Source organism: Bubalus bubalis, chromosome 12 (genome assembly GCF_019923935.1).
Source record: "Bubalus bubalis isolate 160015118507 breed Murrah chromosome 12, NDDB_SH_1, whole genome shotgun sequence".
In the NCBI taxonomy this organism is placed as follows: Eukaryota; Metazoa; Chordata; class Mammalia; order Artiodactyla; family Bovidae; genus Bubalus; species Bubalus bubalis.
Window position 1 is genome coordinate 95334123 of NC_059168.1, and position 16322 is coordinate 95350444.

At 48.1% G+C, this 16322-nt stretch overlaps 1 protein-coding gene and 1 long non-coding RNA gene across 6 annotated transcripts in view; one reads left to right on the forward strand and one right to left on the reverse strand.

Moving 5' to 3' along the window:
• The window catches only part of GOLGA1 (golgin A1), a 47358-nt gene that overhangs the window by 5143 nt on the left and 25893 nt on the right, over positions 1-16322 (reverse strand). For all 5 annotated transcript variants that reach the window (XM_044926336.2, XM_025261659.3, XM_006049274.4 and 2 more), the window contains 8 exons: positions 13465-13560; positions 10242-10337; positions 9228-9377; positions 8579-8674; positions 4095-4184; positions 3055-3157; positions 2796-2950; positions 2253-2399 (listed from right to left, as the gene is read on the reverse strand). In XM_044926336.2, coding sequence (XP_044782271.1) covers positions 2253-2399; positions 2796-2950; positions 3055-3157; positions 4095-4184; positions 8579-8674; positions 9228-9377; positions 10242-10337; positions 13465-13560 — 933 coding nt within the window. The remainder of the gene's footprint in view (positions 1-2252; positions 2400-2795; positions 2951-3054; positions 3158-4094; positions 4185-8578; positions 8675-9227; positions 9378-10241; positions 10338-13464; positions 13561-16322) is intronic.
• On the forward strand, positions 1999-6935 carry LOC123328648. The gene is made up of 3 exons (XR_006543619.2): positions 1999-2132; positions 5203-5336; positions 6797-6935. It is a non-coding gene; the product is annotated as an uncharacterized LOC123328648 (long non-coding RNA).

Sequence of the window (16322 nt, forward strand, 5' to 3'; positions counted from 1 at the left end):
TAGCTAGAACTCTGAATAGTATTTTGCATTTATCAGAGTTTCCACAGCTTTAGTTTTCCTAATAATAACTTTTAATGTGACAGTAACTCTAGCGGATGCCCCATGTCTTCTCAGCCAAATTTCCTTTTTTTTTTTTTTTTTTTGACCACACTGCCTGGTCTGTTGAACCTTAGTTCCCTGACCAGGGACTGAAACCACTGGCATGGCGGTGAAAGCGCCAAGTCCTAACCACCGGACTGCCAGGGAATTCCCTGAGTTTCCATGTTTAAACAAAGCTGTAAGAAGCTTCATTTTCTCAAGAGTGGTATGTCCACAGTCCTCTAGAGAACAAGATGGTTGGGCTGGGGACTGTGAAAGCGCCTCCAGCTCCTGTGCAGCACGTCCCACTGCCGCCAACACCTCACTGACAGAATGGTGAGATAATGTTTCATTGTGTATTCTCTGGTTGACCACGGGGCTGGGCATTCCCCCAAAAGTACACTTGCTATTTTATGTTACTTGATTTTCTAGGTTTTTGACTCATTCATTAATTTGCTCAACAAATACTGAGTCTCTACACTGGCCTAGAGACTGAGGAAACAGCAAAAAAAAAAAAAAGGAAAGAAAAAATGTCTGCCCTCTGGAGGGAAAAAGTTAACCAGCAGATCTACAGTGTATCACAAGGTATAAGAGGCCTGGAGAAAAAGAGGAAGGTGGGGGGACAGGAGTTCTGGTGGGGAGGGTCGGCAGAGCAGCAGGGGAGGCCTCACTGAGAAAATGACACCACAGAGGAGGCGAGGGGACTGGGCGAGGATCTTCCAGACAGAAGGCTCAGCAAGTGCAAGGGCCCAGGCGGGAGGGCGCTTGGGATTCACAGAAAGGCGAGGCTGCTGTGGCCGCGAGGAAATGCAGGGGAAGCGGAGGGTGCAGGGTGAAGGGCAGCAAGGAGCCAGACCACTCAGAGGGTGCGGGGTGAAGGGCAGTAAGGAGCCAGACCACTCAGGCTTTGCGGCCACTGTAAGGACTTGGGCTTTTATGGGGACAGTGAGTCATCAGAGCGCTGGAAAAAACAAGTACAGGGGAACCAGTTAGAAGCCCATCCCTGTCCTCCAGGGAAGACAGGGTGGTCACCAGGTAGCAGGTGGCAGCAGGGGTGGGAGGAGAAGCAGCTCCTTCTGCGTATAGTTTGAAGGGAAAGCCCGAGGGATTCCCTAATGATCTGGACGTTGGCTGTGAGAGAAACAAGGGAGTCAGGGATGGCTGCGAGGTTCTGGCCATTTCCTGAGATAGAAAAGATGGCAGCAGATGCTAGAAAGTGTGGTCAGTCTGAAGTCTGGCTCTGAATGTTTCCGATTTCAGCTGCCTTTCAGACACTGACACAGAGAAATACGGTAGATACAGAAGTCTTGAGTTCATGGGCGCTGTCTGAACTTGAAGCGTGGTAAGGTGCCAGCAGCACACAGGACGGGTGAGATCACCAAGGATGCGAGTATGACCTGGAGAAGCTGAGTGAGGGCAGGGCCCGGGGACACACAGCGTGTGCGTGTCTGTATTTCCCAGAAGAGATTAGTGGGTGTGGGGAGGGGAAGGGGGAGACGGAGGGGAGGGAGGGAGGTGGGGGCGGGGAAGAGAAAGAAGGAACCCCTTTTCCCTTGTTAAAGAGCAACCACACGATTTGCAGGCAGAATTTCACACCTGAGCACTAACCAGGCCGTACATTAACTTCACAGGACACAGTAAACCCAGGCTCAAATGAACCCCTGCATTTACAGGTGCAGAGGCCAGGCAGGGTGGGTGGAATCATGACATTTATTAAGCCTCTATCAAATACCAGAAAATTTACAGGAAACTAACAGTTTCAATTCATCACCCAATACCCGCCCCCTAAAACCCCCAAACCGCTTCAAGGCAAGCATCAGCACTCTCATTTCACAGCTGGAGAAGAAGGTGCAGAGGCCAGGGGACTGGCTAGGACCGGCTGGCGAGGGCAGAGGGGGTGGGGACACCGAGGCCTGCTACTGCCCCCAGCCCTGACACTCGGGACGCCACCTCAGGTCAGGGCTGGAGAAGACTTGTGGAGTGAGAAAGGAGAGGGCCATGCACGAGGCAAGCAAGCACAGAGGAGCCAGGAGGAAGGCCTTCTAATGGGAGAGGTAAGACCGCCCCCAAGAGCGGCCCAGGGGCATCAGCACAAAGCCTGGAGAAGGGGCTTGGGGGTTTTAGGCACAAAGACGGGAAAGGAGACATAAACAGCTGAGGTGGAGCATCCTCACCTTATTTTTCTCTAGAAGTTGCTGCTCCAAGTCCTGTTTTTCCTTCTGTAGCTGCCCCAGATCCGTGGCTGCCCCCATCTCTCCGTTTGGTATTCCCTCCAAAGCTGGAAGCTGGTACTCGGGGTCTTGCCCGGCCCTTGAGGTCACCTACAGAGTGGTGGCAGCACAGGTAACGGTCAAGCTACGCCACTGACCTCCTGCGGCGGGGCCAGACTCACTGCAAAGAGGACGGCCGATGTGTCCGCCAGGCACCAGCAGGAACCAGACTATGGAGATCCCCTCAGGGCCCTCCGGGGGGACAATTAACCTCCCACACAAGGAGCCAGCTGGGAAGGAGGGCTTCAGCACTTGAACGCGGACAGGTGTTGTCGCATCAGATGGGCTCCTCAATGCTCACAAACCCCTCGTCAGGGAGGTGCCCTCCCGTTGAAGAGGAAGCTGAAGCTGCCCAGCGCCCCCCAGGCCTGCCCACTGCCTCCGCCCATTGGTGACATGCTGCCCCCCCACTGCCCCCACACCCTGAGCAGCTCAGGCGGGACTCACATGGGGCTTGCTGGCTGACAGCACCAGGGGCCGCTCCTGGCCCGTCAGCCTCAGCAGGTCCTCCCGCGTGGCTGTGGCCTCCTCGGCCCTCAGGCCCTGCAGGGCCTCCAGCTCGCTCTGCAGCTGGCGTGTCTGCAACAGCGCAGAGTCGTGACCTAGGCCAGGCACAGAAGCAGTGAGCACACTGACTGGGCCCCTCCAGGCTGGGGTCCCCAGCAAGACCAGGCGAGAAGGCTCAGCCGGGGGCAGGGGGCCTCACCTTTCTTCAGCTGGAGAATCTCCTGCTCTTTCTGGAGAATCACTTCCATTTTCTCCTGCAGACTCTGCTCCTTCTCGCCCATCATGGCTGTCAGGTCAGTGGCCTTGGAGAGAAAACCCAATATGAGAGAAGGCTAGGAGTAGCAATCACGTCTTTCTTAAAGGAGTCTCCACTTTTCCATTACCCAGGGTCCTCCATGAATCCCTCCCTGAAGGCCACAGCCTAGAACATTTCCCAAGCTAACCTCTGCACCTATTAACAGAAACACGCGCAAGTCAGTTCTCTTCGGCAGGCACAGGGGCACCTGCCCCCACGGCCCCCTGCCTGCAGTGGGCCCACCACAGACATGGCCATTAGCCCAGCCTTCCCACAGGCTGTCACGACTGTAACTTCATGTCCTGCGTGCCTGTGACGTGCCCAGCATTGGATACACACGACTTCACTGTTGTGGTATTCATGAAGGTGTGATTATCACAGGGTCTTTTCAGAGGCAACCCCAACAGACCTGTTAAGAACCTACCACAGCCTTAGAGCCAGTTACCCAGACCTGGGGCCTGAGCCTGAGCCTGTCCTCAGAAGATGGCAGCTTCTCCCACCCTTCTGGCTGAAAGCTCAACTGTGGTCTCTGGGGCCTGCAGCCAGTGGGGCCCACCTCCCAGAATCAGAACCTGGGTGTGGACTTGCCTCCAGATAACATTTGTAACAGTAACCAACTATCAAAACTTTAAAAGGTTATCCCATGGGGTGAGAGTTTCTTTCCTTTTGTCTTTTTTTTGGGCCACACTATAGGGCATGTAGGATCTAGTTCCCTGACCAGCAATCAAACCCACACCCCCTGCATTGGAAGCACAGTCTTAACCACTGGACCACCAGGGAAGTCTGGAGGGTTTCTAACGTTTTTCTCCTACCTTCCCAGAGACATCAGGGAAACCAAGCAGCTGGCAGCATTCCTAGACCTGTGTCCACCCCCTGCTCTGAAGAGATGGGAGGTAGATCAGTCCTGGCTGGGACTGCTGGGGGCCGCATCCCACGGGCCCTACCTGCTGCTGCAACTCTTCCCTCTGCTTCCGCACCTCCTCCAGGGCTTGAGCCATTGCCACACTCACGATTTCTCTTTGGCTCCATTCTTCCTACAATCCAGAAAACGGGTAGGAGATTTGAGTCCCAAAACCCAGTTCCCACTTTCTTTGCTGCACACACCACGTGAAGCCCACAGAGAGAGGACTGTCTCACAGGAAAAGACGAGCGTGTCTCCTGTTCCCCGAGGTTCCCAGGCTACCTTCTGGCCGCACGGCCTTCCGTTCCTCTGTGAGAATTGTCCCAGTGCACAGCCCACTAACCCCTCTAGGGACAGGCACACCGCTGAAGGTCGGTCGTCCCGTGAGCACGCTAGTCAGTACTCAGGCCAAAGGCTAGAGGACCCAGACTTGAAAAGCTGCTCTACTGAAATCAACACAGAACCAGATGACTCAGGCCCATGTGAACAGAGCAGCAGATTGGAACAATTTGATTACAGAAATGATAACAAGCAACTACTAAATTTTAATAGGGCAAATGTCAGATTCATCAAAATCATCCATAGTACAGGAGAGAAAACTGAGGCTCTGAGAGGTCATGTAATTTGCATGAGATCTGACAGCGAGTAAGTGGCAGGGCCAGGTTTTAAGCCAGTGCCTGAGCTCAGAGCCAAGGCTCTGGCTGCTACACTCTACCACCCAGGCCTTTCTACCTCAAGCAGGGCTGCCCCACTGGCCCTTCCCAGATCACGGCGCCTCTTTCCTGACAAACACATCAGTCCTCTTCCCTGACATGATGCTGTGCTCACTCATCAACCCCCAGATGAATAATAATATGGCTTCTCAGTCACTGGTCAGGAATGTCTGGTGTTTCTATCTACCCACAATCACCCCTTTTGGGCGTAAAAGCCTCATCACTGCTATTCCCCACTCCCGCCCTGCAATTCCACATGGTTCTGGTAGGGCTGCCAATAATGATGCCCCCGTTTTGTGGCTATAGGAATAAGCATGTTCATCAGGCCTGGTCAATCATAGTACCTCATCCCCACGGCCAAATCAATCTGTCCAAGGGTGGCTCTGTCATCCAAGATGAACCAATCAAATCCTTTTTTATATCAAAATCCCTTTTTAGTATGGTAACGTTGAGCGGGACATGTCTTCGTTCCCCTGGAGTTGCCAAGTTGGAATGTTATCAGTGTGGAGTTGCTGAAGTGATGTCCTATCATCCATCATGGAGGAATGCAAGGACAAGCTGGGTGACACAGGGTAAGTCAGGTGAGGCAAGCAAGGAGGAGACCAGAGGCCCACGTTCAAGTCGGACAAGCCTTTCTGGTTCTGTGAACTGCTCAGCTTCACCTGTGAAATCTCCTTTTCCAATTACAAAAGCCTGGGGGTGAATGGAGGGAGATGCCAGCCTCACGGCCTGTCCCTTCTGACGTCTACCGGGGAGCTGTCAGAATTGGCTTTCCATGAGTCCACCTCTAGTAGAGAAGGAAAACCGGTGCTGGAATTCAAGAGGCTGACAATGGGACCCTGAACTACCCCAGACAATCCCCTGCATAGGAGAAGCTCTGCTGATACAGGAGAAGGAACAAGGGGTTTCAGGCTGAGCCGAGCTATGAGATCCTGGCCCTGAAGGCCCAGGTGCTGGGAAGGGTGACAAGAGCGTCATATGCCTACAGGAGCCTTTTCTGGGGAAGTTCAGGAGAGACACTATGACTGACGCTGTCTTAAGGGGACAGGAGGCAGGCTGTGAGCAAGAAAACAGGAAAGCATGTCAGGGCAGGAAGCAGAGGCTCAAAGCACCTCCATGCCAGGAACTGCACTTGGCACTTTTCATCCATGGTCATGCTTTATCCTCACGGTATCATCCTCTTGAGGTCAAGGGTCATCACCTTCAGTATGAAAAAAGGAAACTAGATTCCCTCAAGGATCAGCTCGTGAGGGGCCAGGGTGGCACCCAGAACTGAATCTGTGTGGTTCTAAAGTCTGCTAGTGCCACAGAAACACACACAACCCAGGATCTGAGGCTGAGCTCAGGGTCACTGAGCAAGTCAGCAGGCCACCCACACGCACAGTTCTCTGCACCTGGAAATGATTTTCCCAGAGGACTGTTCTGAAAAATATGGATCCGAACAATACAAAAAAAAAAGTGTGCACCTAAAAATAATGTTTCAAAATACCTGAAGCACAGATTGACAGAGGGAGACAGAGACAAATCCACGATCGTAGTTGAAGATTTAGCGCCCCTCTCAGTAAGAGATGAGGCACACTGACCAAAGCAAACAAACAAACAAAATCAGAAGCCTACAGAAGACCCGGACAATGCTGTTAACCGATCTGACCTGTTTAGATTTACAGAACGCTCTCCCTAAGAGCGGACTATATATATTTTTTCAAGTGCATTCAGTTACTTACCAAGATAGGTTGGGTCATAAAATAAGTCTAAATAAATACGAAGCACTGAAATCATTCAGAATATTATCTGACCATAATGATATTAAACCAGAAATCCAAGACATTGAGAAAATTCGCCCAAACGTTTGAAAATTAACCACGCTCCGAAAAAGCCTGTGTGTGCTGTTTTTCAGTTACTGCCTCAGCCCACACCCCATATTTCATATTCTGCTCTTAGAGGCTGAACCTGGGATTCTGCAAACCATGTTTCTCCCTCCGGGTCCAGCCGGCTCCATATTTAGATATTGATCCATACTCATCTCTGCCAGCAGGGGGAGCTCCAGGGAGACTGGAATGCAGGAGAAGGGAGGAAAAGACTCCTCCTTTTGGTCAGATTGCCGTTTCTGCAAGCAATGCAGCTTGGCCCTGGCAGCAGCAAGTTCTTCCTGAAGCAGCAGCTGCATCCACTCTGCAGTCTTCTGACACCTGCAGCTGAATTCATTCATGGCCCTATCGCCCAGCACACACACCAGCACCAACTGTTGTACAGAGCCCCCTCATAAGAGGTCTGACTGGCAAATCTGTGGAGCTCCTCTTCTATATTCCTAAATTTAGTTAATTCCAACTTCTTCACTTTCTTCTCTTAGTCCTACAGTTGGAAAGCTGAGTCCTACACTTGCTACCTTTGTGATATCTTTTAACTGTTTCAGTGCTGGAGAAGAAACTTTACCTTAGAACATAAATTCTCACTCACATAACTGGGGTGGTTCTTCTCCCCCAGCTGGGCCATGAACAGTGTGCTGTGCATCAGATTTTCGTCCTGCGCACATACTTGCAATAAGCACTGCTATCCATTCGTTCCTCTCTTTTTACATCTTCTGTACATCTAGAATGTTCCTTCCAGTACTTCCTTAGTGCATGTCTGTTATCAACTAATTCTTGGTGTTTTGTTGCTTTTCTTTTTACTACAATATGGTGTCTGGGTATGGATTTTAAAATTTGTCCTGTTTGGATCTGTAAGAACTCTTATACCTGTCCCTGTGACTCGACAGCTTTCATCAGTTTGAAAAATTCTCACCCATCATCTCTTGAATGCTTCTCAGTTTTTTTCATTGCCTCTGAGTTTCCACTGACACACGATAAAACATCTCACAGTATCCTGTCTTTTATCATTTTTTCCCTGCATTTCATTCTGCCCTTTCTTCCATTACTTATCTCTTGAGTTCTAATCTGCTGTTAAGCTCATTAATTGTTTTTTAGGAGCTTTACTTAAGTATAATTGACAATAATAAACTGCACATATTTAAAGAGTACAACTGATGAATTATGATGAAACCAACACCAAAAAAAAACAGTGAAAATATCTATTTCTCCAAAAAGTTTCCTCAGGTCCTTTGGAAATCTACTGCATTTTTACTTTCAGCTGCTGCACTTTTCAGTTTTGAAATTCTTATTTGATTCCTTTTCAAAACTACTTTTATTATAATTTCTGAATCCCTGCTAAAATGTTCACTTTTGCCTTTTATATTCTTAAACAGAGCAAGCACAGCGATATACAAGCTTCCTCAAAGGTCTTCCTGCTTCTGTACTTGCCTCCTTCACAGAGCATTCTTCACACAGAGCCAGAGTAATCCTCTTAAAACAAAACTTCTCACATCATCCCTCTGCTTAAAACTTCCAGCTGCCTCCTCGACAACCCCCTACCATCCACAAATGCCAGTTCCGCTCCTTCTCTACTCATAGTATAGAACTCTCCCTTGGCCACTCCAAATGCACACATAGAGACATGACACTTGGGCTTCCCTCGTGGTCCAGTGGTTAAGAATCTGCCTGCTAATGCAGGGATGCGGCTTTGATCCCTGGTCTGCAAGACTCCACATGCAGCAAGGTGGCTGAACCCATGCGCTGCAACTGCTGAGCCCGCACACCTAGAAGTTGTGCTCTGCAGCAGGAGAGGTCACTGCAGTGAGAGACCCTCGCACCCAATGACAAGCAGCCATCACTCACCGAAACCAGAGAAGGCCACATGCGGCAACAAGGCCAGCACGGCCAGAAATAAAAATGTTTTAAGAAGACATGACTTTGTGAAACTGACGCAATTAGATAAATACCTTCAGCTTCTTTAGTTCAAGCTGGTGATGCTGTAAAGAACATTCACATTCATTCTTACTTTCTTTAAGGGCTGCATTTTCTTGCTCCAGCTTTCTCTGCAAATTGAGGAAAGTATACATAAAAGAAAAGGTCTTTATGCTATTTCCCCTGGGTGTAGGCCTATCTCTTTGACATGTAACCTTTAAAACTGCCCCCTTCCCTTTTGTTGCCACTGCAGGGGTGGGACAGGAGGATAGGGTTTGGGGTCAGAAAGGGAGAGTCACCTGACACTCTCCTCACAAGAAGAACTGAGGCACTTGATTCTGAAGCCTACGGAACAAGGAGGGAGACCAGGGAAAGGCGCAAGCCATTAGGGGTGAGCAGTACGCATTTCAGGAAGACAGGAAAGCAGCTGATGGGACCGGTCAGGAAGTGCCAGGAAGTCCACGTGCAGCTCAAGGAAAAGGAAAAACCATCTGCTTGGGGTTTTTGTAAAAAGCAGTCTTTTTACAAGCAGTCTCATGAGCAGGTGTGCTGTTAAAATAGAAAAACTCCCCTAAAAGTGGTGCCCGAGTTCAGAGGCAGGCTGGTCTTCTTCCTGTCAAATGGCCTGGCAGCCTGGCTGCGCGTGAGCGGGGCGCTCCCAGCCCCAGTCCTTCCCTCACTCACCAGCTCCTGCTCTGCGGCTGTCAGGTCGGCCACCCGCGCTCTCCCCAGGCCCGCCAGCTGGGCCTCCAGCGCGTGGATCCGCTCCGCCTGCTGCTGCTCCAGAGCGAGGGCCTGCTGCTGGGCACGGCTGCTCTCCATGTTCGCGGCGGCCTGAGGGGGCAGCAGAGGACAGCTATTCCTGGTGACACGGGCCCTACCCTGTCCTCCAAAGATGAGTGTCCCGTAGAAACAGCTCTCCTTCTTGACCTTCTCAGCCTGCGTGCTGCTGAGGTCCCCTGGCCTGCTCAGGAGCTGGACTCTGGGACGGGTCTTGGTGCAGGGCTAGGGGACAGCTCTAGGCACCAGTCCTAACACACAGCCCTCCTTCACTCTACTCAGTGCTGCCCTCTATGGCTGAGGCTTCCCTGGGGAGGCACAGGACACAGGGATGAAGAGCAGGGGCTGTGACCTCCGGAGGGTGCAGGTTTGGCCATTTACCAGGTGGGAGACCCTGGGCTAGTGTCCTGGTCATCTTTCTGAGCCTGCTTCCTCTAGTGAATGAGGACAGCACTGCACGGCTCAGGTCTGCTGCCAGGACTAAATGAAAACACACGTGGGAGAGAGGCAACAAATGTTTTTACTTCTCTAGTTTCTAGCTCCACACCCGACCTGGGGCTGTGACTATGGGCTGAGCCCTTACTGTCTTCTCCCCAGGGCCTGGAGCTGTTCTCCACAGCCCGCAGCTGCAAGATGAGGTTTGACAGCCAGTGGTCACACAACACTTAACAGTTCCAGAATTAGGCAGGGCCCTGCAGCCAGCTGTTAGGTGGGAACTAGCCAGTCACCACCTCTCCCGGTAACTCAGACCCTCCAGCAGGTCCTGACTCCCTCTCTCTGCAACTGCCTATCTGCCCACAACTGTATCTAAGGTCCAGATGCCATTCTAGGAGCTGGGAGTGAGTCCGGGGACTTCAAGGGCACAAAGGAAAGGAAGAGTCAGGGGCCTAGAACACAGCAGGCATGATCACCACTTACAAGCTCTCGAATTTGAGCTTCCCGAGCTGCCACCACGTCACCACTCCGCTTCAGCTCCTCCTCAGAGGTCTGCAGGCTCTGCTCTAGTTCTTTCACCTAAGAGGGAAAGAGAAGAATCCTTTTGTTTAAAAGAAGCTGAGCAGTAACAAACGGCTTTTAAAGTCAAATTTATTTAAATCATAAAGCAGGTACACTAAAGAAAAAATTTTAATTAGAAAAGATGCTCATAAGTCAACCATTATAAAACACTATCATTCTAACACAGTTTCATTTTTTGACTTTTTTTTTACAACTTTGTATACAATTCTAGTAAAACTGTCTATTTTTCCTCCGTGCTCAAATTTCCGTCTATGTTTCCATGCAGCCTTCAGACCTTAGATTATTTCCTCAAAGGATGTTGTATAATTTCCTGAACTGCTGCCTACTGTCCAGGAAACTCAGCTGTTTTCCATTTTGCAGATAAAATGAGGCAGCAGTTGACATCTTCATGTAAATATTGTTGACCTGGTTTGAATCACTTGCTTAAGATACATTTCCAGAAGTGGGATTATTGCCCATGAGACAAACTTAGGTTTCCCTTGTTCCACACATACTGCCCGAGTCTGACTGTGTCTCTGGCACCGCCCTACGACACGAGGCCCGCAGGGTGGACAGGATGACACCGCGTCCAGTGCTGAGTGAGACTCGGCCTCCAACATCATCTTTTCATCTGACTCCAGCGAACTTGGCCAATTTCTCCTACAAAGTTTTTGCCGAGTAAGGTCTTCCTTGGGGGATCTTTATTATTAAAATACAAGCACATAGAAGGCTGCAGCTTTGTCAAGGAGAGGGAGGAGCCAAATGAGAAAACAATGTTTTTAGGCCTCACGGTTCCTCATATATGTTCAGAGGTAAGTTTTCATGGAAACAACCCAGCAAGAACAGTGTGAGCACTTCCACAGAGGAAAATAGTTATGTTATTTGCTCATGATCACAAATTTTATCAGTGCAGAGCCAGGACTGAAACTTGCCTTTTTAAACTCCTGGATTTAGCAAATATCTATGCAAGTTCCACTTTGCAGGCAGAACTCAAGAAAGATTCAGCTCCTCAAAAAGCTACGCATGGAGTTATCATATGACCCAGCAACTCTACTGCTAGGAATACACGCCAGAGAAATGGAAGCATAAGCCCACACAAAGCCTTGCTCCCACACCAACATGGAAGCATAAGCCACACAAAGCCTTGCTCCCACACCAACATGGAAGCATAAGCCACACAAAGCCTTGCTCCCACACCAACATGGAAGCATAAGCCACACAAAGCCTTGCTCCCACACCAACATGGAAGCATAAGCCACACAAAGCCTTGCTCCCACACCAACATGGAAGCATAAGCCACACAAAGCCTTGCTCCCACACCAACATGGAAGCATAAGCCACACAAAGCCTTGCTCCCACACCAACATGGAAGCATAAGCCACACAAAGCCTTGCTCCCACACCAACATGGAAGCATAAGCCACACAAAGCCTTGCTCCCACACCAACATGGAAGCATAAGCCACACAAAGCCTTGCTCCCACACCAACATGGAAGCATAAGCCACACAAAGCTTTGCTCCCACACCAACATGGAAGCATAAGCCACACAAAGCCTTGCTCCCACACCAACATGGAAGCATAAGCCACACAAAGCCTTGCTCCCACACCAACATGGAAGCATAAGCCACACAAAGCCTTGCTCCCACACCAACATGGAAGCATAAGCCACACAAAGCCTTGCTCCCACACCAACAGCCGCTGCAGCAGCATTCACAGGAGCCGCAGGCGGGAAACAACCAAGCACCTAGGGGCAAATGAGCGGACACATAAGGTGCTGTATCTAGAATGGAATCGAGGTCTTAAAAAAGGCTTGTTCAGTCTTAAAAAGTAATGAAATTCTGACATATGCTATAACATGAATGAACTTTGAAGACATTACGCTAAGCGAAGTAAGCCAGACACAAAAAGACAAAAACTGTATGATTCCAGTTTTTGAGGTACCTAGAGTCATCAAATTCATAAAAACAGAAGTTAGAATGGTGGGTGCCAGGAGCTGGACAGAGGAGAGAATGGAGAGTTATTGTTTTAATTGGCACAGAGTCATAGTTTGAGAAGATGAAAAAGTTCTATGAATGGATGGTGGTGATGGTTGTGCAAAAAATAAATGTACTTAATGCCACTGTACACCTAGAAATGGTTGAAATGGTAAATTTTACATTTATGTGTATTTTACCACAATAAAAGATAATTGAGAAATAGAACTGAATTACAATAAAGCTGACAAAACTGTAGTTAGGAAAAAACATAGCTTTACATATATTAATACTGACCAAGAAACAAGAAAGACTTTAAAAATGAGTTAAGCATTTGCTATGGTCTGAATGTTTGTGCCCCCCAATTCCTATGTTGAAATCCTAACGTTTCACGTGATGGTGTTAGGATGTGAGGTGACTGGGAGGTACTTAGGCCATGAGAGTGTCACCCTCATGAATACAATTAGTGTTCTTACACAAGGCCTCACAGAGATCCCCTGCCACTTCTACCACTTCACACTCATGAAACTGGCAAGAAAACTAAAAGGCTGAGAAATGACAGTGCTGGAAAAGACAGAGATGCATCGATAGGAACTCTCTCGCGCCTGGGTAGCCCTCTGGGAGCGTTCCTGTCCTACCGAGTCACGTTAAGTCACACACACTCACTATCCTTCTTAAGGCAATAGAAATGAGGGTAATCTGCGGTGACAGAAACAAGGTGGCAATCGGGACATCTAGCACCCAGTAGATAACTATGAAGTAGAGGCGGTAAGAACAATGAAGTGGATACAGAAGATGGAGCAGTGGAAAGTAAGAAGGAAAATTCATGTACAGCTGTATCATTTACCTAAATTAACACACACATAAAACAAGGTTAGCTGCTTTAAGATTATCCAGCAATAAAAGGTTTCTATTTACCACATTAGAATGGTTTCCTATGGGAGAAAGGGGAAAGAAGATAAAAGGGAAGAAACAGAGAAGAAAACAATCTTCTGTGGAGAATGATGCTAATTTGGCAAGAATGGAGAAAATCACTACCTCAGTTCTCTACAAGTAAAACCCAAAAGAGAAACCCTTTGGAAGAAAATCTCTGACCCAAGGGAAGTCTCAGCCACAGCCATGTCATCTAAGGGCACCAGGGCACCACCCAGACACAGGACTGAGGTCAGTACCTGAGTCTCCAGGTTGTTGATGGCCTTGGCCTGGCTGCTTCTGGCTGCCAAGAGCTGCTGTCTGGTATCCTCCAAATTCTGCTCAGCAAGTGTTTTCTGTAAGTTGAAAGAAGAGAAAAAGGAAATAGTCATTTCTCTATTGCATCTACATTTACTGATATCTACAACACATTATGATTTGTGCGAGGCACGAAGGACATGAATATGCACAAAAAACTCCAAAACAGTAGAGAGAAAATTCACATACTGTAAAGTATACAAAGATAAATTTCACAGGTTTTTGACTTTGAGGCTGCGGCGAAGACTAACCCAAGAGAGTATATAACAGAGTGTAACAGTGCTCACAAAGCGGCAGCAGAGAGCAGGGGATGCTCACTGCCTCAGGAAAGGAAGAGGCTTTACTCTTCATAGCTGGCCAGGGCCAAACCAGAGCACCCGGGCAGAGGGAGGACACGCAGTTCAGTTCAGTTCAGTTCAGTAGCTTATGACTCTTTGCGATCCCACGGACTGCAGCATGCCAGGCTTCCCTGTCCATTACCAACACCTGGAGCTTGCTCAAACTCATTTCCATCGAGCTGGTAATGCCATACAACCTAATCATCTCATCCTCTGTTGTCCCCTTCACCTCCTGCCTTCAATCTTTCCCAGCTTCAAGGCCTTTTTAAGTAGTTAGTTCTCTGTATCAGCTGGCCAAAGTACTGGAGTTTCAGCTTCAGCATCAGTCCTTCCAATGAATATTCAGGACTGATTTCCTTTAGGATTGACTGGTTTGATCTCTTTGCAGTCCAAGGGACTCTCAAGAGTCTTCTCCAGCACCACAGTTCAAAAGTATCAATTCTTCGGTGCTCAGCTTTCTTTATAATCCAAATCTCACATCGATACTTGATTAATAGGAAAACCATAGCATTGACCAGATGGATCTTTGTTGGCAAAGTAATGTCTCTGCTTTTTAATATGCTGTTTAGGTTGGTCATAGCTTTTCTTCCAAGACGCTTGTCTTTTAATTTCATGGCTGTAGTCACCATCTGCAGTGATTTTGGAGCACAAGAAAATAAAGTCTGTCACTGTTTCCACTGTTTCCACATCTATTTGCAATGAAGTGATGTGACCGAATGCAATGATCTTAGTTTCCTGAATATTGAGTTTTAAGCCAGCTTTTTCACTCTCCTCTTTCACTTTCATCAAGAGGCTCCTCAGTTCCTCTTCACTTTCTGCCATAAGGGTGGTGTCATCTGCATATCTGAGGTTATTGATATTTCTTCAGGCAATCTTGATTTCAGCTTCAGCTTCATCCAGCCCAGCATTTCACATGATATACTCTGCATGTAAGTTAAATAAGCAGGGTGACAATGTACAGCCTTGATGTACTCCTTTTCCAAGTTGGAACCAGTCTGTTGTTCCAGGTCTGTTGCTTCTTGACCTGCAAACAGATTTCTCAGGAGGCAGGTAAGGTGGTCTGGTATTCCCATCTCTTTCAGAATTTTCCACAGTTTATTGTGATCCACACAATCAAAGGCTGTGATGTAGTCAATAAAGCAGATGTAGATGTTTGTCTGGAACTCTCATGCTTATTCAATGATTCAGCAGATGTTGGCAATTTGATCTCTGGTTCTTCTGCCTTTTCTACTTCTGGCTTGAACATCTTGAAGTTCATGGTTCACGTACTATTGAAGCCTTGCTTGGACAATTTTGAGCATTACTTTGCTAGCGTGTGAGATGAGTGCAATTGTGCAGCAGTTTGAACATTCTTTGGCATTACCTTTCTTTGGGACTGGAATGAAAACTGACCTTTTCCAGTCCTGTGGCCATTGCTGAGTTTTCCAAATTTGCTGGCATATTGAGTGCAACATTGGATTTTACTTCCATCACCAGTCACATCCACAAATGGGCGTTTTTGCTTTGGCTCCGTCTCTTCAATCTTTCTGTAGTTATTTCTCCACTCTTCTGCAGTAGAATATTGGACACCTACCAACCTAGGGAGTTCATCTTTCAGTGTCATATCTTTTTGCCTTTTTATACTGTTCATGGGTTCTCAAGGCAAGAATACGGAAGTGGTTTGCCATTCCCTTCTCCAGTGGACCATGTTTTGTCAGAACTCTCCACCATGACCCGTCCAACTTGGGTGGCCCTACATAGCATGGCTCATAGTTTCATTGAGTTAGACAAGCCTGTTCCAAAGAATAGCAAGGAGAGATAAGAAATCCTTCCTCAGTGATCAATGCAAAGAAATAGAGGAAAATAATAGAATGGGAAAAACTCGAGATCGCTTCAAGAAAATTAGAGATACCAAGGGAACATTTCATGCAAAGATGGGCTTAATAAAGGACAGAAATGGTATGGACCTAACAGAAGCAGAAGGTATTAAGAAGAGGTGGCAAAAATACACAGAAGAACCATACAAAGCAGATGTTCATGATCCAGAAAACCACGATGGTGTGATCACTCACCTAGGGCCAGACATCCTGGAATGTGAAGTCAAGTGGGCCTTAGGAGGCATCACTATGAACAAAGCTAGTGGAGGTGATGGAATTCCAGTTGAGCTATTTCAAATCCTAAAGATGATGCTGTGAAAGTGCTGCACTCAATATGCCAGCAAATTTGGAAAACTCAGCAGTGGCCATAGGACTGGAAAAGATCAGTTTTCACTCCAATCCCAGAGAAAGGCAATGCCAAAGAATGCTCAAACTACTGCACAATTGCACTTATCTCACATGCTAGCAAAGTAATGCTCAAAATTCTCCAAGCCACACTTCCACAGTACATGGACCATGAACTTCCAGATGTTCAAGCTGGATTTAGAAAAGGCAGAGGAACCAGAGATCAAATTGCCAATATCCGCTGGATCATCAAAAAAGCAA